This window comes from Phacochoerus africanus, chromosome X, assembly GCF_016906955.1.
Source record: "Phacochoerus africanus isolate WHEZ1 chromosome X, ROS_Pafr_v1, whole genome shotgun sequence".
Lineage (NCBI taxonomy): Eukaryota > Metazoa > Chordata > Mammalia > Artiodactyla > Suidae > Phacochoerus > Phacochoerus africanus.
In genome coordinates, this window is record NC_062560.1 from 117593189 (window position 1) to 117617189 (window position 24001).

A 24001-nucleotide genomic window follows, 5' to 3' on the forward strand; every position below is an offset into this window, starting at 1 on the left:
GCCTAGAAGGGACGAACTGTGTAGGCAGAAGGTGATAGTCCAAGAATGGGATGCTTGAAATTGAGAGGTGGGTCAAGGTCACTTTCAAGGACAGTCAAACATTCTCCTTAGGAGTGGATGGCTGAGGTAGGATGGACAAGATCACTGGAGAAGTTCAAGGAACTGAGAGGTCAGAGCACCTGAGAATCATCCACATGGATACTGAAGTCATCAAGATGACAGCAGGCGTCACGTGGGAGGGCGTGACAATGATCTAGGACATCAAACTGTTGAGGAGCCTTGGATAGCAGTGTTGGAGAGAATGATAAACACAAGAAAGACTCCCCTTATCTCCCTCTTGCAATCCAGGGAAGTAAAAAGGGGTGTCCAGTCCAAGGTAAACTAATAGCAGAGAACAAACAATTGGGAGTTCTCACGGTTATGGCTCCGAAGACCAGCTCAAACCCTTGTACTTTCCCAGGTAATCAGTTCACTGTTCCTATCAATTTAGTACGTGCCAACTACTGCTGCGATGAGCCTGTTAATTCCATGGATACTCTCTCAGGCCCTCTTGTCCCAGCGAAGCAAGCTGGACTTCGTATGATGCAAAGCTAGAGCTCCAATCAGAAATGGTGTTAGATATACATATTTTTCAAAAGCCCTAGTCACCTAGTCCAACGAATGCAATTTGCTCTACTCAAGGCAGAGGATAAATGAAATCTAAACCTTTCTTAAATTTGAACCACTCATGATATGGTTATGAAAATCTCGAGAAATCCTAGTAGTCACCTATGTTTTAAACAACACTGTATACCACGTGCAACAATCATTCTATGAAAGAAAAATTCTTATGATTTTTATACCTATCTTATTATTTAATTATTTTCACATTGAGGCCATTCTGACCATCCCATCTGCATCTTAGTGATAATATCACATATTAAATCAACAAACCAAAGGAAGTGAAAGACTGTCTAAAGGAACACTGTTTTGCTTCTTTGTCCTCTATAAAGGTAACATGATAAAATTAATTTTAGAAACTTTCACTAAGGCATAAAAATAAAAATAAGAATACGATTCTACTCTGCAGTAATAACCATTTTGAATCTCTTGGGGTATGTGCTCCTTTTCTAGGGAATAAGAGCTAAGAGATGGGGCCTGAGTTCTCTGAAAGGTTTTAGTTTTGTTCTTGCACCCTCTCAATCTTTGCCATTTTGTAGAAATTCAGGCTCCTGTTAATTCTGGAGAAAAGACCCACTAGTTGTGAAGGCATCGTTACTATTAAATAAAGGTTTTGCTCTAGATGAGAAATATTTGTTTTGAATGAATAGAAACGTCTTCAATCTGTAGCAGAATGGCTGAGTACAGATACTGGGGGGTGGTTGAAGATCAGAGGCAGCCAAAAAAATCATAAAGAAAAAGCTGAAAATCCCATACTTCAGTGAACCTGCAGCTACTCGGTGCTTAAAAGATCTGTTAGCCCAACAGCCTGAGAAAACAGGGTGAGTAGGAACGGGCACAGGCGAGGTTTATGCGGACATTCTAGGTGCAAAAGCAGGTTAAAAGATGGATGGGTTTGATGCACTTGGAAAACCCGATTAAATGTCTAGTAATGATTTATCTCCACGAACACATGCTTTCTTCCTCAGTATATACACATCACTGAATTCAGAAAGACTTGACTGAACCCTCAGTCTCCCTGTCTACAAAAAATAAATAAATAATAATAATAATAAAAAAAAAAGGGTTGGCTGTAAAGGGACAAAATGGCATTTGAGCTGAATCTGAGTAGATCATCTTCGTGGAGACTGCCGTGATTTCCTTACAAGGAATTCACAAAATTATGGACTCCTACCCATACATCAGCCAATCAGAAATTTACGAGGTTGGGAATACGATTAACATTGCAAATCGCTCTTCCTTCAACTCGAGTTGATTCTTTCCCAGAGAGCTTTTCATAGTTCACTATATCATGCACGGCCTGGTGGAGTCATGCATTGACAGAGCATCTCTGCAAAACAGAAGAGCAGAGCTGCTGATGAGCTACAGGCTGATATCTTAGGAAATAAAGCAGTGTTCCAGATAAATGAGCCTATGCAATGGATGACTAAGCTGTTACATTCAGTCATGTCAATTTTTCTGTTAGTATCTTTCATGTGCTTTTTGCGCCTTTTGATAAATGGCATACACCATTCACACCTATATTGGGTCCAAATCAAAGCCCGAAAGAGGAGCGCTCTGACTCTGAGACTATCACAGTGCCCTATTTGTGCTCAATTATGACTGGATCATGTTTTTTACGGACAGATAAGAGAGTCATGGAAATTCTGGGCTCTGAAATGATCCCAGACTTACATAACATCAACTTGCATGAGCGTAGTGGTTTTTGGTTTTTTCCACTGATATTCTTCAGTTCATTTAACTTAGAAGAGCTTTCAGCCTATAATGAACAAAGTACACTCAACCAAGTAAAGCAGGATAACAAAGCACCCACAGAGATGGTTTTCTTTAAGAAAATGTTTCATTAAAAAAAAAAAGAAACTCTAAAAAGTGATGGCTTTTTCCCAAGCTGCACTTGTAAGCTAAAATTCAGTTTTGGATGCTACAATTCCATAAGCCTCATGAAAAGTTTCCAAAACTTTGGTGACACGGAAGGATGCCCTAGGTCCAATGTTCATTCAACCGGAGTGATGGGGATGCAAACACTGACTGAGCATCTCTGTATGTGTCGGACAATTCACATAACCCACCGTCATGGGCGCCAGAAATATGTAATACCCCACTTTTGAGATGAGCGATCTGATGGTCAGAAATAGAAGGTAAATTGCTGAGGGTCAACACAGCGGGCGAGTGACAGTGGAGGATTTCCATGCTTGTGATGTAAAGCCTGACTGCATCTCAGGCGTGGGCTCTCCTATTCCCTTATTTTCGGGGACCCTATGAACATGGAAAATCAAGATGTTTGTGGCTACCGCAGTAATCCCTTCCCCTACCTCCCTGGAGATGTACCATGAGATAAAAACCATCAAGCATTGCCATGTCCAAGGAATATTTACAGTGTCCCCAAGGATCGTACCCCAGAGGTGGGCTGTCTCCCCAGGACAGAAAGAACACCCTCACCAGTGGAAAGCTCCAGCATGAACTCTTCAGCACAGTCCTCCAAGCTAAATGTACTCAGAATCCTCAGAGTTCCCATCAGAATGATATACGTCTCCATCTTCAAATACATTTTCAAAGAAGGAACCTAAGAACATTGATCTTGCTGTGTTTCTCTAAAATGAAATAATTTGTGCAGAAATAGGAATTTTATGACAGATTCTAGGTCTACCAAGAGTTATCTTTAATTTCACTGCCATGTAGAGAGCGATGAAAGGCGCCTGTAAACTATGAAACAGCTTTTCCTGGCTCATTTATGAGGGACAAAGACAGAACTCCTTGGGTTTAATCTTCAGAAATCCCAAATGCCAGCATTTTTGAGTCTCGATGAAATTAAATCTAAAGGAATTGATAAGCAAAACTAAGTCAAACCTGGCACCTTAGCCCCTCCTCTCCCTTCAGACCAAAGCTTGGATGTTTTAGCTGCTAACAATTCTTCTGAAGAAATCTCAAGCATGTTTTCTTGCCAGAAAAAAATCATACAAATTCTAGGGAAACATGACTTGATAAATTCATAGAAGAGAGAAAAACTCCCGCGAATACATCAGAAGCTGGCTGATATTTTATAGCAACATTAATGAAATCTGTTAACATACTATATAAGTAGGGTAACTTTGGAGGTAAATTGGTTTCACTTTAACCTCTGATTATATATTTGTTAAATCTTGCATATTCACTTCTGCCCAGAGTTCCCTTTTTATAAATATCAACTTTTCAAATACTGTTTGACTGGGTTGGGAATGAAACTATAGAATGGATAATTACCATCTGAGAGAGTAAAGCCTTTAACCACCGCAATTACCCACATTAATTCAAATTGCATGAAAAGAGAAATAACACATGTTTGGAAGACTGCACTATGGGGGAAACTAAACAAACCAGCACAAAGAAAAACCTGATATTAGCAGAGGAAAGAAAGCACGCATTTTCTCCTGCTGATGGCGTAATGAGATCCGAGCTTCAAGTCCACTTGATTTGTTTCCTGGGTCATTACCAGTGGGCAAGAATTACAGACGAAGCAAGTGAGCCTTCATTAGATGATGAAATAACTGAGTGCCCCGTAACAGCCTATTTCTAAGCCCAAATGAGAATTTTTCTCAGTTTAGAAATATCTAGCTATGTACCTTACCATTTTCAAAAGCTGTCTACCTCCCTCTACACAGAGCAAATTGCCATCTTTTGACACTATTCACACATTTATTTATGATATGAGTCACAGACCATGGAAATGTGACATTTTCCACAGTTTGGCGGGATGAAGAGCAGGGCCATTAAGCGGAGGCAATTAGAAGACACAAACAGTCATCCTTTATTGGTCAAGGCCAATTATGTCCCCAGTGGAATCCTAATGCTACTTTTATATAAATAAACCAGATAATCAAAGGCAGAGAAAAAGAAAAAAAAATGTCATGAAAGATTCATTAGAAACCAATGACAACTGTTTTGATCACGAGTAGAAAGTAATTGTTCCTTTCCCCAGGTACAACCCATCCATTTCAAAGACGGTCCCCGGCCAACCAGTACTGAGGAGCACTCATTAGCTCTGCACTCTACTCAACCCCACTGCTGTGGATTTTATGAAAAATTTAATGATGGATGCGACGTTGAGGTATTTATGGCTTGCAAAATCGATTCTAGGGGTCGCAGGGATCAAATGTAATATTCTCATTAGTACAAGGAAGGGAGCTGCTTGAGTTCAAACATCCATTTGAACAGGGCTTAGAAGCTGTGTTCCCAGCTTTCTAGTTCAGCAGGCCCACCATGTGACGTGACGCCCTGGGTAATCACGATATGACTACCCGGTCAATCAGTGTTTCTCATGATGGACACAATGATGAATCAAGCTGCCTTTTTTTTTTTTTTTGGTCTTTTTGCCATTTCTTGGGCCGCTCCTTCGGCATGTGGAGGTTCCCAGGCTAGGGGTCTAATCGGAGCTGTAGCTGCCAGCCTATGCCAGAGCCACAGCAACACGGGATCCGAGCCGCGTCTGCAACCTACACCACAGCTCACGGCAACGCCGGATCGTTAACCCACTGAGCAAGGGCAGGGACCGAACCTGCAACCTCATGGTTCCTAGTTGGATTCGTTAACCACTGTGACACGATGGGAACTCCCAAGCTGCCTTTTATTCCACCACGATTTTGGAAAGGTGACAGACAGGTGGTAAACATGTTAGCCTCCATGAGGAAGAGAAGAGACGTTTGCACACCACACACATGGAAACACACGAGTAGTGCAGCTCTCCAAATGGTTCCTTACTAAACCGGGTCATTCTTGATTCGGTCATCTCTTGTTACATAAAAGGAAGCAATCCTTTCTTTTCTCCCAATCTTTGGCTTCTTACATAGTGAAACGTTCTTCTATCATCTAGTTATTAACTATGAATAGAGTATCCACCAGATATCTAGTAATGAATTTGGTATGGCGGGAAAAAAGAATGAGAGGGCACTATTTCTAGTCACAAATAGCTTAAAATATGGATGGGGGATGCCCGATTTACACACAAGAAACATCTGGGGAATAAAAGAGGCACATGCAAATATGACACCTGTTCTGCTCCAAAGACAAACCACAATGTGAGGCCCTGTGATGCTTATACAGGCTTTTATGAGGTTGTAACGTTACAATGAAATAGTCTGAGAGTAGCACATACTTCTTTCATCTCTGCATTTACAGTTGGCTTAATGAAGCCCAACAGAGTATGGCCTTAAGGACGTGTAATCCAGCTTTTTTATCAGGGGACTTTTGCTAAATAAAAACGTGAAGGCTCTAATGTGAGCAAATCAGGGGAGAAGGGAATGACTGTCGACAAAACGAACAATAAAGCATCAACAAACGAGGCAGTCTATCCTATTTGAATTCAGAATGTCACCCGAAGGGAAAAGGAACTACTAGGTATTTTTATAAAAGAAAATTTCAATTAAAGGCAAAAATTAAAATTGAGTTGGCAAGGAAGCTTCTTTTACCAACCACAAAGAGATACAATAAAACCGTCTGGAGGAACAATTTTTCCTTGAATTAAGTGGGATGGCCACAGAAGGTACATAATTGCTTCGGGAACTACTGTCGGTATCCTAACAGCAAGGAAACCGTTCTATAACCTTTGGACAATACATGAATCTGCCACAAGATCCCACTGGAGGTGGTGATGATGGAATTCTGCAAAAGACTGAGATGCATTAAACAAGTAAGGAGAAGTTCGGGTATCTTACAAGAAAGCCACTTAATGTTTCTTGGTCAACAGGGACTCACCTATCGACTTTGCATACATACCTACAACTTCTGGAATGATGAATTCTTTCAGTGTGACTGTAGGCCATAATGATAAAAAAAAAAAAAATTCTCAAAACTACCATGAGGTACCACCTCACACCAGTCAGAATCACCATCATTAAGAAGTCCCCAAACAAATGCTGGAGAGGGCGGGGAGAAAAGGCAACCCTCCTGCACTGTTGGTGAGAATGTCAGCTGGTACAACCACCATGGAGATCAGTATGGAGGTACCTTAGAAATCTAGCCATAGAACTACCATATGACCCAGCAATCCCACTCTTGAGCATCTATCCGGACAAACCTTTCCTTGAAAAAGACACATGCGCCCGCATATTCATTGCAGCACTATTCACAATAACCAAGACATGGAACAAGCTAAATGTCCATCGACAGATGATTGGATTAAGAAGATGTGGTATATACACACAATGGAATACTCCTCAGCCATAAAAAAGAACGACATAATGCCACTGGCAGCAACATGCATGGAATTGGAGACTCTCATCCTAAGTGAAGCAAGTCAGAAAGAGGAAGACAAATACTATATGATATATCACTTATATCTGGAATCTAATGTTCGGCGCAAATGAACTTTTCCACGGAAAAGAAACTCATGGACATGGAGAACAGACGTGTGGTTGCCCAGGGGGCAGGGGAGGGAGTGGGCTGGACTGGGAGTTTGGGGTTAATAGATGCAGACTATTGCCTTTGGAGTGAATAAGCAATGGGATCCTGCTGTGCAGCACTGGGAACTGTATCTAGTCACTTACGACGGAGCATGATAATGTGAGAAAAAGAATGTCTACATGTATGTGTAACTAGGTTACCTTGCTGTACAGTAGAAAATTGACAGAACACTAAACCAGCTACAATGGAAAAAATAAAAATCATTATAAACAAAGAAACGAGATTAAAAAATTTTCATGGACAAAAGGATGAATTTCATGTTACCATTTGCTTATCTGTTGTCACAAAATACACCTGTTTTGACTTTGCATTTAATTTAGCAGTACAACATAGTCATCCCAATACAACAGTTTTTCCGGATCGTTTGTTAAATTTACATACTGTGACATAAGCAATGAGGCTAGGAAAGAATAAATCACAATAATTGATATTATGTATTTTGATGTGATTATTACACTGGGTGGTCTAATTCTACCCTTAGAATCCTAGAGACAGAAAAAACTTAGAATAAAAAATGCCTTTCATAGCAAAGTTTCCTTCACACGACACAACCTAAACTCGCTCAAATAGGATCTTCCTTTCCAGAAAGAGTACATTTATATCAAGGGTCTCCCGTGAACTTTTGAATCGTCATGGATTCTGGCACAGCAGCTCTGCAAGTGGCTACCCGAAGGACTAATTTCCTCAATATATTGAATGAAACACTGGTTCAGGAGGAAATGGTAACAGGTTTGATGGCAATAACAACAACGAATACAGGTTTAACAAAATCTCATAAAAGAGACAAATATTCTCTATTACTGCTGTACTTAGATAACTAACTCCCTGTGAAAATGTTATTGTTTATTAGTGTCTTACTGCTAACTTTGAAGAACAAAGTTTAGCCTTAGATTCTAAGAGAAGATATATTATTCATGCAAAAGTGACACTGGTTGGCTTGGATCTTTCCCTAATGCTCCAACAAATGGTGGCAAATGCAGTGCAGCCACTCAATTGGGTGAAGCCATATGCTAAGTTATAACCTATGAAACAGTCATTGATTCATTAGGAAGGGAAATGCTGGTAACATTCAGAAAAAAGCAAGTGTTATTGTGCTTATAAAAGTGAGATGGGAACACGAGGAGCAATTTGTGAAGTAATTAACTAATGTGGCAGAAATGAGCAACTTGCTAGTGATACTTTCCAGGTTTTTTTCGCAGTGGGCCCTACTTTCATACGAAGTTGGAGATCCCTCGGGTTGAAGAGTGCTGAGCTATCTGAAAATCAGGATTTAACTTCTAACAGAGGCTCTTTACTCTGTCATTCGGTGGGTTGAGAGATCTCTGTACAAACCACAGTGAGGTAGAATTTCTTGGGTTACTGAATTTTGGATCTGGTGACATCTGTATAATGCAAGCTAAGAAAATTACATCATATTAAAGGAATGGCTCGACGACACTGTGCGAATGACATGTATACTTAAGGATCAGGCAGCTATACAAAGAAAAAGGCAGAATGTATGTTTGTAAAAACCTCTCAAAGGTTGACTTAGGTCACCATTCAACAATACTACAGGAAATAACAATAATAATACTCAATTAAGCGTGGGTGCTTAAAGCGAAGTAAACACCCAGCCCAACTAACCGTCCATCTTCTTTGGGCCTGCTTTTTCACACCAGCATTTGGTCAGTACGAGAACCTATCACAGCACCAATCAAATCTCATTAGGGCTCCCATTTTTAAGCTCAGGGAGTTGACAGTTATTCAGACAAAAATGCCAAGGACTTCCCTCTCCCAAATGGCTGCTTGACCGTATAAAAGGTGATTGTGGAGATGCTTCCCTATTCACCATAAAAACCAAACCAAACAAAACACTGTGTCAAATACTCTGCCAGAAAATTCTGAGTAAAATAGCAGGAAAACTTGGCCTTTAGGTATGTGATCACACCGTTGAAAACCTGTGTGCAGAGCTACTTGGATGAATATTAGCACACATTGGGGAAAAAAGCAATGATGGTAAACTTATTTGAAAACAGCTACCATCTAATGCCTCTCCTGACTCACTGAATTTCTGCCATTTAACGGCATATGTTGACCACTAGGGTGGAGACAGTGATCGTGGTGCCTGGGCCAGGGGTTCCTGCACGGCTGACCCCTGAGGACAGAGCCTCGGGCTTACAGCCTCGTCGGAATTCCAGAGCGTGCGAATACACTTGTGGAAGGAATAGCTTTCTCTTGCGTTTCGCTTCCCTGAAATTGCCAAGACTGAGGTGTCCTGACTGTCAGAGAAAGGTTCCGAACTAAACCTAGTCCAGAACTGCTTCCGAAACATCTGGAATTCTTCTTTGTTTTACTATTATTACTCCTCGCCTGCTTGCTTGCATCTCTTGAGGGTTTTGACGGTAGACAGTAACAAGAACAACAGTACCATCCAGCCGGCTGGTGGCAAAACGCCTGCCTCTCTGTGTCCCCATGAAGGAGCAAAAGCTGGGAGGGGCAGACCCCTTATCTCTCGGATGGCAAGAACCAGGAGTGTGGCCATGCAAAGAGCTGAACAGTACCAGAATGTGTGACACTGAAAACCACAAAAACCAGATCCCTCCAGCCCCTGATGGGAAAATCCACTCATCTCACCAAGGCTTGAGAGGCTCAAGACAGATGCCGTCGAGGGGTGGCGGATGAAAGGATGAATTATGGAGAGGAAAAAAACCTCCCCTCAGAATCCGGAGAGGAGATACACCAAAAGGATTTCCAAACCCCGGGTGCTCTGCAGGCCGTCAGTGTGGACAGAAATCAGTTCAAGGTCCAGAGCAAAGAAAAGCACTGAGAAACCACCCATCACGCTTCTGTGGACCTTTTTTCTCAAGGTTAATTATGGGTTTGAATGAAGTCTCATGCCTCGATCAAAGACACTAGCAGTTAAACTGTTGCCTGAGCCTATTACCTTATGTGAAAGTTAGGAATGGTTAGATTCAGATACCCTTGTGTGACACACAAATGCTTTGATTTGCTGACAGCCCTGACTGCAAGCAGAACTGCTTTGTCTGTGCAAAAACCTCTCCTTCAGAATAGAGGCGTATGAAGAAACACAGTGAGTTGGGCTAGGGAGCTTCCCTTGCTGGTAAGGATATTAGGAATAGAAATATAACAAATGGCTTTAATAACTGCTTTTATTTATTTATTTATTTTGCTTTTCAGGGCCGCACCTGCAGCACATGGAAGCTCCCAGGCTAGGGGTTGGAGCTACAGTCGCCTGCCTTCGTCATAGTCACAGCAATCAATGCCAGATCCGAGCCACGTCTGCGTCCTACACTACAGCTCTCAGCAACGCCTGATCCTTAACACACTGAGCAAGGCCAGGGATCGAACCCAAATCCTCATGGATACTAGTTGGGTTCGTTTCCGCTGAACCACAACCAGAACTCCAAGAAACGTGCTTTTTATCCACTTGCCGTCTCTAGTGTTAAACGCCTAACGAACCAGCCATCTCATCAGAGAAGTGGTACAGAGAATGGGGATTGCAGAGCAAGAAGAGGGGTGGGGTCAAAACCTCGCTCCATTTCCTCATCAGTCATGAAAGTCACTGGTAGGAAAGGAATTCCATTCTGGAGAAATGCGCACTCGGTATCTCTCCAAAGGTCAGGCGTTAGGACATCTTGCATATCGTGGCTCCAAGAAGCTGTGTCTCTCTGTGTCAGTGTTGTTTCTCTTTGCTAGGCCTATGCAGCATGAAATTACAGAGAAACGGAGGGAATGATGTTCCTGTGTCATTGTCTAAACATGTGAGGTGGCCTTTGACATAGCTTAAAGCTTGGGTTGCTTGCATCGACTGTAATCCATCTGTGTTACACAACTGGGAGCCGATTTTTTTTTTTTTTAAGAGTTGCACGTTTCTAAAACTTCTAAAGCACTTCAACTGACATCTTTCTTTGAGGTACTTGAAAACCATTTTTCCACTGCATTCAGTTCTACCTTCCTATGACATATAAACATGCTCTTAATATGATCTGCTCAGGACTGTGGTGCAAACATCCAATAGTTACTGCAACTGGTAAATTTCCATAACGATGCACCCGCACCCACCCCCTTCCCCAAGGACATTCAAATTGCTTCCCTATATGGAATTTTCTTACAGTGCGTTCTAGACTACACACAGCATTGCCAGGCTGCTGAAGTTGAGGAGATACAGTTTATGCCGAACCTTCCAGAAGTAGATCGACTATTCACAACTGGGGCTCTGAGCTTAAGGCGAACCTCCGTCTGAGCACTGTCAGCTCCAGCCATTGTCAGTAGAGATAAGGGCAGTCACTGGGCTGCCTAGTACCTTGTGGATGGTCCACAGATACCTGGTTGCTGATTGGCTGATAAAACTCCTGTATCATTTCAGGCCCAGATGGGTGACTGGGCTTTCTGAGACGGGAAGAATGGAGGGAGTTTTCACGAAATCTATACCTGAAAGGTTATGATACAGATAGAAGCACTCAGCTTTGGATCTCTCCTCAGTGCAAAGTGTCCACAGAGAGGCTCTTTCCTTAACACTTGTATTACAGTAAATCACTGCTATGATATGGGCACGAACCAGAGAGTACTGCACGCAACATTTTTGAGAATTCTTTCATCAGACCAACAACCAAATACTCGTGTTGTTGTAGCCTTGCCGATTTTGTGGCCAGATTGTAGCAGTGGATGTGCTATGCACAGGATTTTTTATTATACTATGTGCTATATAGACAATGAAGTTTGACCTGTTAGCGTCTCGTTTCTGAAAGCTCTCGATGTCTCTCTGTCGGTTATGACGGTCCTAAGGGAGGATTCCTTCCCTCTCTCAAGTGGGTTTCATCCTCTGTGTTATTACAGCCTACGTTCTAACACCTCGAGGTCGTTATTTACATTTGACTTTTCCAAATCTCTATTACGGTATTTTGCTTGTGTAAAATGGGCCATCCTCTCTAACTTTCGGCTACTCCTGTTTTATGCGGAGCCAGAATTCCTATACCCACGGGAGGCCCTTGTGGAAGGGGATGATATAAATCATGGCTACTGGCTATAGGGAGAATCTTTCCAAGAAATCAGTTGAGGCTTTTCCAGTACTCCTGCTTCCAGGACTGTCAAAAGCAGTTAGCATCAGTGCATCGGATGAATAACTTAATCAGAATTTTAGCACAGATGTGTTATCTATTTTCACATTCAGCCTGGGCAGAACATATTAACTGTATTAGTCTGGGCCTTGCCAGTTATTAACCTTGCTTACAGCTCTTATAATGATGAGAGAAAATGCTTTCATTTAAAGGTTCCCTGTTTAGAACTCACGATTCCCTTTAAGCAGTGTACTGTTGAAATGAGTGCTTTCGCCTTCAATTTCTTTCCTCCTGTCTCAGTAATTTGCTTTCTTATGTAATCTTAAAATATTAACACGAGAGGATGCATGAAAGGTTATAATTGGGCCCTTTAACCTATTTTAAATATTCTAAAGACTTGACAGACACAAAGTGATTTTGCCTTTACTTTTTAATTATACGCATTTTTATTAATTATTTTAATAAGTAATTATTTAAAAGGCAAGTACTGCTGCACATCGCCCTGTGACTAAGAGGGGGGTGGAGAAAAATAAAACCAGTTATTACTCAGTAAGTATAGGATTTAATAGATGAACTATTTTAAAATATAACTTCCGTGGGAAAAAGGATAATACGAAAAAAGGTCTTAATGGGCTCTGTTTTTTTATCACATTGTGGATTAAAATTGTACAAATGAGAAGGCAGGGACTGAAAACAATGTCTGCACCAAGACGTGAGCTTCACTGGACAATTAAATATAATACGGCTGAAAAGTCTCGCTAGCTATTTTATAAAGCTATTAAGCATTGTCAAAAATGTCCCTAGAGCAATCTCTCAAGGTACTACATGTTCCATGTAGGGTATGTGCAGAATTATTCTAGGAATTCCGAAATAACCTATCCTGTCAATGGCAACAGAGCAGTGAGCAGAAGATGGATTTCTCCCATTCGTCTTCAGTGCATGTGTGTTGATGTGTGTGCACGTGTATGTGTGTGTGTGTGTGTGTGTGTGTGTGTGTGTGTGTGCGCGCGCGCGCATGCGCGCGCATGACATGAGCATTAGCTCCTTACATCTAGCGTTACTCGCTGAAATTCTTGTTATTCTTGCCAATTATTTTATTCTTTAGCTCCAAGAAACTGGCTTTTTTCCTACAAATATGAATTTAGCTTCTGAGTTGAAGCCATGACACACTCTTTTAAATATGTGCCCCATGACCTCCCATTTGAATTATTTTTCCTCAAAAACAGAATACAGAGCCAATCTTATTCTATTTAGCTACAGCTACCATTGTCTTCTTGGTTTCTGAGAAAGGACCATCCTCGGTCATTCTTCTACCTATGAAACTAAGAGCTTCACCCCAAATAATTTCCCAGTTGGGGCTTTCTTTTCTTTCTTTCTTTCTTTCTTTCTTTCTTTCTTTCTTTCTTTCTTTCTTTCTTTCTTTCTTTCTTTCTTTCTTTCTTTCTTTTTTTTTTACAGAGACCATAAAGAGAAGGCCTTTGATATTGAAGGCACAACCAACCAGAGCCACCTAATTTCACCTTCAAATAATGCCAAGCTAGATTTTCTTTCACATTTGAATGAAACTCCCATTAACTGCAAAGAGAACTAAACATGAAATAATCTATGACTTGGGAAATGTACGTTGTGTTTGAAAATTATGCTGATTCACTGGTATTCAGAAGGAATCTCTAGGATGAATACAGAAACTTTGGTCTATTTTTCAATACAATAAATTTAATGACCTCTAATTTAATAGCACCAATACAACAACTGAAAGCCTTTTTAAAACATAAAGTTTGGCTCCTTGAACTAGCAGAGCCACTCATGAGCAAATAAAATATGCTTGCTTTCTCTGCTTTTCTTCCTGTAAAATATTTCCATTGTCTACGTTTTCCATTTTTAGTGATACCCCTCAGAAATACGGGTGCATGTGTCCAATGACCCTTACAATCCATTAGGCTGAACTGAAAACACCCACCAAAAATGTTTCATCCCATAGCCACTGAAAACAAAAAGCTTTATAGATGTAGGCTCCAAAACTGGGAATCTAAAGTTTTCCTAGTCAACATTTTTCTAGTTCTACATCAAATAAATCAAATTCAACAATTTGCGAATTAACTGATGTCTACAAATTAGCTAGCGTTGTAATTAGATGTTAGGATTTCTTCGTGTCTTCCTGTGTATGTAGGGGGGCTCTACATGACGGCTACTGGCTCTATGCAAAATCCATAATGATCAGTTTCTTCTGACACTGGATGTGCTTATGTTTAGTTTAAACATACTTCCTTTTATAACTGAGTCTATCCCACTTCCCTAGAGAGCTGTCATGTTTAAGCCAGTGCCCTTCCATTTAATTATATTAAACTTATAAGCTTCTATGATAATAACCCCAGAAGTTAAATTATACCAACTTGCTGATACACAGATTTGACATAACTCAAACATCTTACATGCTACAAATGTTTGCTGGGAGTACGTACATTCATCACTCTGAATCGATCGATGAGTTCGTCTCAACTTTAACATCCTTTCTATGTTAGAATATGGGCTAGAGCTGTGACGCCGTATCACTGAAAAGTAGATCTTAAATTGTCACACACTAAAGCCGGAAGAACTAAACATATCTGCAGAAGAGTGAGCTCACAGCTGGCAGCGATTTTAATTCACCTGGACAATTTAAACTAACTTTCCATTAAATAATGATATTTAAGTCCTGTGAGTAGAATGCTGAACCCAGGAAATCCTTGCTGGTGGCTCCTATTTTTTTTTTTATGACACTTGTTCACTTTGGGGAAAAAAATGTGTTAAATTTTCTCTATCTCGATTTAGCCATCAGTAAATATATGTGGCATATCTAAGAATCAATGGTCATTTCTCAGTTGACTGGCAAGTTATCTTTCTTTTTCTAAAGAGATCTGGGATACTTGAAAATATAATGTTAAAAACTGGGCTCTTCAGAGCAGGATATGAACTCAAAGTGTCTCCAATGGATTGTTTACTCATCGCTATAAAATATATTAAAAAAGCAAGAACTATACAGTGGAAAATCAGGCAACATCTTGAATGGATCATCAAAATGAACATCTGTGAAGGGGGAAGAAACTTGCCAAGTTTAAGCTAAGTTAAAATAATGCAATAGAGAAGGAAAATATGCCCCTTTAGTTCAGATCCCAAGTCTGATTGGGCCCCTGGGATCAGTAACATGCACTGCTTCATTCCCAAGAAGTCAAGCTGACTCTCAGAGAGACCTGCTTTCTGGCCTCGCATTTAGTTTGCTACTAAGTTCTGGAACATTCCAAAATCAAAAGAAAATACTTGGGGCCCAGCTTTGCATTTGTATTATCTTGTTTGTAATATTTGTCATTATTCCTCTATTAAAATAGACACTAGGACATTTATAGTATTTTTACATTTAAGACTCGATTTCCTATGGTTAATGTTTATTGACCTCAAGCAGTTTTGAAACATGTGTCACAAATAGCTGTATACTATTAAATTTTAAGGAACTCTCAAAAGCTTGAGTACAACTCACTGCTCTTGGTAAAGAAATACACCAAAGGTATGAACAAAGTTCTCTATACACAATGAGTAATGATTTCCTTACAGTTCTAGAAAGACTTAGTTCTATCATGGACAAAAGTAAGTATGTTATGAAATCATGGCTAATTATGATTCTCTGTGCCACAGATGGTTTCTCACTGCCACTTGAGCCTACATCAAGTCTGTCCCCCATGGCAACAAGAAAAAGGGGGGGGGGGGCAGAATCCTGAGATTAATCATGGAGAGCAAATTGCTATCTCTGTAGCCATAACAATGTGGAGGTATTGTTTCTTTATTGAATGGACAAAAGGGGGTAAGAAATGGTAAAAGTGTAAAATTCCATGTAAAAGAAATCGAGGGAGGCAGAAGCAGAAATGTAAAAGAGAGAAACAAGAAAAGGAAGTAAGAAAGTCCTTCCAAGGATCTGTATTTTCCTTTATCTCAAGAAATAGTCTTTCAGAAATGTAAAGGCAGTTTGTTTGCAAGAGCAGACAAAGAAGATCAGCATCAGAAATTTCAGACAGAGGAATATGAAGTGCATACGCATTCATGGTTTCTATCTTCATTGGGGAGTTCTCAGTACTATTTAGCAATCATTTTTCTTAGCTGTCTATCACTGGTTTTCAACCCAGGCTACACATGAGAATCAGCTGGGAGCTTTATAGAGAATATTCATGGACAGACTCCGCCCTCAGCTAGAGTCCAAGGTTGTGAACTATCATCTGACCAGGGGGTTAAAATCTGGGGGGCATAAAGGACATGATAATACATAAGTTAGGCTTTGTGAGTCACAAGGGCTCTTGTTGCAACTATTCAACTCTGCTGTTATAGCGCAAAAGCAGCCACAGACTTTTGAATGGATGTGCCTGTGTCCCAATAAAACTTTATTTACAAAAATAAATGGTGGGCTGGATTTGACCACAAATCATCCACCCATGGTTATTAGACTGTTTCCTCTCCCCTTTCCTAAAATAGCTGCTCCAAATCTTATGCCCGATTTTTAGCAGCTGACTTCCCCACTCTGCATCAGCGGGGGAATAGAGGTCATCCGGCTGGAAAATCTTCAACTTCCTCTTCCATCATCTGCAGACTTAGTACACCTACCTTTGCATCTGTCCTCATCACTTGGCCTCCTATTGTAGGAGCAGCATCCCTTCTTTTCAAGGTGAATCTAACCCTCTCAGTTACACTCAGGTCCATCCATCACTCTCTCTGCCTCCCTGGGGCCCTACTCCACAAAGGATCCATCGCCCATGTCTTTAAATACTTCCTCTTTACTGGCTCTTGCCCTTCAGCTAATAAAATATACTCAGGTGTCTTAACCAAAGAACCCCCAAAGCCTTCTTCAACCCTGGGTCCTCCTCTAGATACTCACCCGTGTCTACCCTTCCAGTAGAAATTCCGCATCTACTGCTTCGACCTCTTCCCATTCACTCCTCAAGCCACTGTAGGCTGACTCCTATTCCCACTACTCCACTAAAAATGCTCTTGTCAAGATTGCTGAGGACAGTCCTATGGTCTTCCTCATTCTTTTTTTTTTTTTCTTTTCTTTTTTTGCTATTTCTTGGGCCGCTCCCACAGCATATGGAGATTCCCAGGCCAGGGGTCCAATCGGAGTTGCAGCCACTGGCCTACGCCAGAGCCACAGCAACGCGGGATCCGAGCCGCGTCTGCAACCTACATCACAGCTCACGGCAACGCCGGATCGTTAACCCACTGAGCAAGGGCAGGGACCGAACCCGCAACCTCGTGGTTCCTAGTCGGATTCGTTAACCACTGCGCCACGACGGGAACTCCCTCATTCTTGTTTTACTTTTCTCTCAAGCATCCGACACTTGACTCTTCCGAAAACCCTGCAACACTCTGATACCTGCCATAATGAATTCTGCTGCTGCTGGCCTAGGGTCGCCTAATATTATTGACAAACTCTCTTTTCTTCTTACGGTATGCATTCGTCGACTATTCCCGTGGCATTAGCCACTGCCTATATGTGATAATGGCCACATTTTATCTAGCTCCCGTCTCTTTCTCAAGCTCTGGGTCCATTTTTCCAAAGAGCTATTGCAAGCAGTACTCAGGTATCTTTCTTCCCCAGGTCTGTTATTTCCCCGTGATTCTCCATCTCGGTCAATAGCTTCACCATCAACTCAATTACCAAAGGTAAAATTCTCACTCTCCCTCAGGGACCTTCATAATCACCATTGTGCAAAATTTTAAAAATGTCGACCTCGAGAAGCTTCCTTTCTCTCCATGCAGTGCATGGCAGCTATATACACTCAACCATACATAGTGGTCCTGCTTTCCCAGCAAATCCAATCAGCCACCAAATCCATGATTCCAGATCTAAAATAACTTGTGAATCTATCTCCTTTTAGCTATTGCCACTGCAAATGTTTTAAGGCAGATCTTAGCCCTCACCAAGATTATTTTTGATCATTTCCTAACACATTTTTTTTTTTTTACTGGCCCATATTAGTAGCCTCTACTTCCTTTTCTTTCTTTCTTTCTTTTTTTTTTGTCTTTTCTAGGACCACACCCATGGCTTATGGAGGTTCCCAGGCTAGGGATCTAATGGGAGCTACAGCTGCCGGCCTACGCCACAGCCACAGCAACGTGGGATCCGAGCCGCATCTGCAACCTACACCACAGCTCATGGCAACGCCGGATCGTTAACCCCCTGAGCGAGGCCAGGGATCAAACTTGCAACCTAGTTGGATTCGTTAACCACCGAGCCACAACGGAAACTCCTCTACTTCCTTTTCTTATTTTTGCTTCCTCCTTAGGTTATTGTCCAAACCCATTTTCACTTTGCTAACAGAACTGCATACAATATTTCAGTAGCAGAAGGGCCATGGATTTTATGGAAAGGAAGAGTGATCCTTTCTCTTTGGTTACTCTCTCTTCTTGAGGAAGCAAGGTATTTCATTTAGCTTTTTGGTCTTGTGTTGCTGAAGTCAGAAAGACAGACAAAAACCTAAGAGAGTCTGGGCTCTACGTGTATAAATAAGATGATAATAAAATGGAGCACTCACTAAGGATGGTGATCAATGTGGTGAAGGAACTGGAAACCACAGTCAAGAGGAGACAGAAGAACTGGAAAATCTATCCTGAAGAAGATTCAGATTCTTTCCTGAAGCAGACTAATGTGGATAGTTTTTCCTACATGAACTCCAGAATTATCACTCAGACATCTTTCCTCCTTAGCAAAAACATAGTTTCCCTTCCTTAATAGGAAATGCATACAAAGGGATATATATTTTGCTGTACACTGGCCTGCCCATCAAGGAAAGGAGGCCCAATGCTGATTCGCCTGGAAAGCTGTCCTTAGACATGAGCTCACATTGACACCGACCATATGCTAGAAGAAGGGTCCACTTGAATGGTAGGCTACGAATTTTTGACATCAATTCCCTAAAGGTAATACTGAATGCCCTAATTTTCTCGAGTGGGAGCATGTGACATACCACCTAACTTACATGACATTTTCTCGTTCTAACCTAAGTATTATTTCCAAACTGGTTTTTAAAAATTTTATTGTTGCAAGATTTAACAACAACGACGACGACGACGACGACGACGACGACCTTTCTCATTGGGGCACCACAGTGGTGACCACAACGGAGTGCAATTCTGGATGCTTTGCCAGTAATTATTTCCTATGCCATCTAGTATTTACCTTCTCAAAGCATGCCCAGTATATTCCATTCCCTTCCCATGCCTGCATAGTAGTTGCGGAAAGCAGTCACTTATTTGATGACAAAACCTACCTTTGCATTTGGTCCTGTTGAGGCAGCCTGTTAATCTAAAGGAGGTTAGTTAAAATCCTTCATTATTAAATGATCTTACCTTAACGCACAAATCTGCAGGACAACCCCCCCTTTCCTATTGTTTATAGTAATAGCAATGTCCTAACAAAGGGACAGATCTCATGACATTTGCAATACACTCAAATCTTTCATTCATAAAAAGACTAAAACCCCAGTATTTATTAAACAACAAGACAGTGGAAATGGCCTGATAGGAATGCTGATAGTGACCAGGCTTCGAGAGAGATTCTGCTCATCCTTTATGGTGAAAACAGGCAATGGACTATCCCTGTTTACTAAATGACTCGGCCCTCTGTGGGCTCATTCTAGCCCTGCTTCTCTTTCCCATCTTGGCCTCTGAAAAACAGAGCTATGACACCATGGTTTCACCATGTCCAAGAGTCTCTGTACACACCTGGCTTCGAAAGAAATTCAAGGAATAGGCAACAGCAAGAGAGTTTAAAGGCTTTGCAGTTTGAGGAATAGATTTCCCTAGTCATGGTAATAGCCTACTTCAAGGATCTCTAGAAGCAAGTTTGAGAAACAAGTGTCTCCATTTTTAACATCTTATCCTTCTCTTAGAATACACGAAATTCAAAACAAAGATTAAAAAATATTCATATATTAAGTGGCCACCTGTAATATGTAACTAGATCTACCGTGAAGAGTAAAATCCCAACCCTGGTCCTCCACCATTTCTGCCTATATGTACATGTTATAAAAAATTTTCAAAGCGTCACGTGGCCCCATGTTCTTAACTGAACTCTATCTACATTGTTAATAGATTTCTTGGGAAATGTTTCATCTTTTTACTCCGTTCATGTCAAACTTTTAGGAAAAGGGTACGTAGGGATTCGTAAGGAGGAAGAGTTCTCATTCATCTCTTTAGGCGCGAATACGGATAAATACACGTTGAACTGAGTGACAGGAACATCAAAGACTTACTACACATTTTTGCATATACTGGCCTTTGGGTTAGTAATTTATGTAGCACAAGGATTCATTAGTAATAGATATGATTTTCTAACGGAAATTAATCTGTCCCTTAGAATGAGGTATTTCTACCCAGAACACTCTTCCTCGAATCACAGACATCTGCAATGACAACACCTACGCGGCACGTTGTGCTTCATATCAGATGAAAGCTCGAATCAGGAAAACAGGAACACAGCGAAAGACTCACCGAGGTGTACAGGTATCCCTCGCTGTTCATTGCCAAGTACAGCTTGCTTTGAACTCCCTGAATAGCCACCACTCGAAGGCCCACGGGGATGAGGTTAAACAGAGCTGAAACCAAAAAGAACGTGAAAAGAAAGTTATAAACCTGAAATCTACAGCTTTTCAATTTTCCCAGCAGGACTGTCTGGTCTTCCAAAAGTAATGTGTGCTTAGTAAGAATATTCATATATATATAATTTATACACACACACACACACACACACATAAGCACAGCTATCCTCGAATCATAGTTACAGTCACATAACGGAGGCTATAACTACATATTTTCAAACACCCTGGAGAAAACATAAGACAATTCCACGGTGTGTCTGGTGTTGGAGGTGGGGATTCTGGATGCTCCTGGAGAGATCCAGTTCCAAGAACTGGTCTATATATTCCATAGCTTTATCTCAATAACCGAGGGTTGAAACTGCTCCCTTAGACAACTGCTGAAATTCACACAGTTATGAGCTACCAGTTGGGGAGAGATTCCTAGATGCTTAGAACAGACACTAGTCCCACTCCCTTACCTAAATTATCTGTATTACTTCCAATGCAACGACTAAAAAAAGAAATCCAGGCCTTGGGGGAAAAAAAAAAAAAAGTCATTTGGAATCTTATGTTCCCAGAGTAGTATTTCTTAAAGAACATTTTCTAGGAGAGGGTTGAGAGGGGTCTCAGCTTTCCGTCTCCAGGAGGAAAGGTTATAGGAATAAAAACAATGAAGTCGCGAGGCGTATTTACTTATTTGAATTGTTCTTCCTAAATAGTTGTAAGTGGGCAGCTGGCTGGTGCCAAAGAGGCCTCCGTTTCTCCATCTGAAGGTCTGACTACGTGAAACTTACACCCCGGCTCTCCCTCTTCACAATCACAAACCACTCACTGGAGAAAACCAGTGGGCGTCCTCCCCCTACCAGCTGTCTACACCCTCCTACACCGGGAATAAAAATAAAACAGTACATTTTTAAAACGTAGTGTTTGCCACACACAGCTTTTGAAAATAGCCTGCGCACCTTTCTCTCCAGAGTCCTAGACCAATGTTGACGATTTTTGCTTTGGTGTGTAAGTTTATTGAGGATGATAAATAAGGCTGCTGTCACTTCTGTGAACAAGAATATAAAGCAGTCAGCCCGTGGGTAAGAATAGTTTTCCTCAGATGTCTGGTCTTGGCGCACATATATGCTACCGCGGTAGATGGGGGTACGCAGAGGAGAAGTATTAACGAAGGACTCGGTATTCCTTGGTGAGCCTACAGTGTCTTTCCCTTACAGTTAGGGTGCTACTGAAGAGGAGTGAGGACAAATTGTACAGTTCACGATACAAGTGTTCCTACCACATGCCACTGATGGCACTGCATTCAATCCTCGTCATATTAAAAGCTGTGCCCTTCTGTTTTGCGAGGTGAAGAAAAGTAATTGCACAGATTGCGAGCCAGGATCTCATGCTATATTTGACAATGCACCCCACAGGAATTAAGCCTGATCTCGCTGAGCATGGCATGTATATGTTCTATCTCTTTCTGTTGATTAATAGCTTGTTCACAGCAGGTGCCCAGCACACACTGGTGGACTGATACAGCAAGCTGTACGGTGAAAACATGATAATGTAATATTTGCGGAATGTCGTAGATGGCAATCCCACTGTATGAAAGCTCACAGTTTCAAAATTCTGGTATCTAAAAAACCAAATGACACTGAACGAAAGCCTCCCTGTGCTTTGGCTTAAAAGCCACACCGCACTAGACAACTAGAGCACCAAGCAGAGTGTGTCTGAATCCTCGTTTAGTCATGCTTATAAATGCTCACAGATGACAGATAGTAAAGGACACTCAGAATGGTTTCTAGGGCTTCATTTTTTACAACATTCCTAACCTCCCTAGTTCTCTGAATGCAACTTGGAACAAAACAAGTCAAAATTAGATTTTCACCGTGTGCCCCAACTACTTTCTGATGTGGGTTTTAATGAGCAATAAGAAGCTTAAATCCCAAACATCAGATAGCTGTAGGAGGACGAGAAGCAAAGAACATCAGGAAGGCATGCTGGGGATTCCCTATTCCTAAATAATCCTATGAACCATAGAGTGGCACATGGATGTTTCAGGACGTACCATAAATTACTGTGAAGCCTGATTCAAAACCCAAAACGTACCACTCTACAATGAAAAACTGAAGAGAGCACCACAAGTGGAGGGTGACTGGTCATACCAGTCCCATCTCTTTTCTGTAGACATTCAAGATAGATCATCAACAGGTTTGTTTCTAGGGACAGTCTTTCCAGATAAAAGTGCAAAGAAATTATATCAAGGGTGAGCTTGCACAAAATCAGAATTTTCCAATATGCCTTTGTCTCTCTCCATCTGGAGTACTTCTTCCTGGACTTATGATATTATTTTGATTCGGATGAAAATATGCTAAATATGAGCACAAAACAATTGACTTTATTTGCGTATCTACAACACATTCATTAAACACCTAATATCTCTTCTTCCATTTCTGTCAAAGCTTTGAATAAGATTTCAATAAAGAAAAAGAGGCCTTTGTTTCCAGTTTTGTTTTTTTTCTTTCGTGTCTCCATAAAAATCAATTAAACTCTTTCTACCTCGGAGGGACTACTTTCTCAGAGATGCGCACAGAGTTGGCACTCAGTGTTTGTTGAATACAAAACTGAGGCCATCCTTCTTTATTAGTTGGATTAAGATCAATTTCTCAAAGGGAGTAATGAACAGAAGTATACATTAATGTAGATCAGAAAGGCTTGACCCATTGAACTGGAGGTTTGAAAGGGAAATTGCCTATTCTGCTAAGATTGTCCTCACTGAACCCAAGGCAGATATAATAAAACCGCTGCCAGGAAATGTCTCTCATCTTTTCTTTTTCGGGGGTGGGGAATAAATAATTTACAATGGCTGATTGGCTCATGATGAGATTTTTATTGGACTGACATTTACCATTGTAATAAATCTACCTAAGGTCAGCTCAAATGCATAATATCAAACACATGTTTTTAGAAACAGATTTATTTGTGTAGATGTGAACTGATGTGAATCTCATGATCTTGCTTACCATGTTGGAATTAAAATGTCATAAAATCAACCAAGTTGAACTAAATGAGAAAAATATGATGAAGAATGCTAAAAATTAAGAAAAACAAGACAAATAGGAACATAATACCAGGAATGCATATTAAGGAAATACTATATAAATGAAAGATTGATAGGTGGGAAAAAAGAACAACTTGCATTGTTGTTTCACTCATTTCAAAATGATGAGTTAAATGGCGACTGCCGAGACAATTGCTTTGCTT

The 24001-nt window shown here is 40.9% G+C and overlaps 1 protein-coding gene across 4 annotated transcripts in view; it reads right to left on the reverse strand.

The window, feature by feature from the left end:
• Window positions 1-24001, reverse strand: part of FGF13 (fibroblast growth factor 13) — a 493558-nt gene that overhangs the window by 41782 nt on the left and 427775 nt on the right. For all 4 annotated transcript variants that reach the window (XM_047765421.1, XM_047765420.1, XM_047765422.1 and 1 more), the window contains one exon: window positions 20664-20767. In XM_047765421.1, the coding sequence (XP_047621377.1) occupies window positions 20664-20767 (104 nt within the window). The remainder of the gene's footprint in view (window positions 1-20663; window positions 20768-24001) is intronic.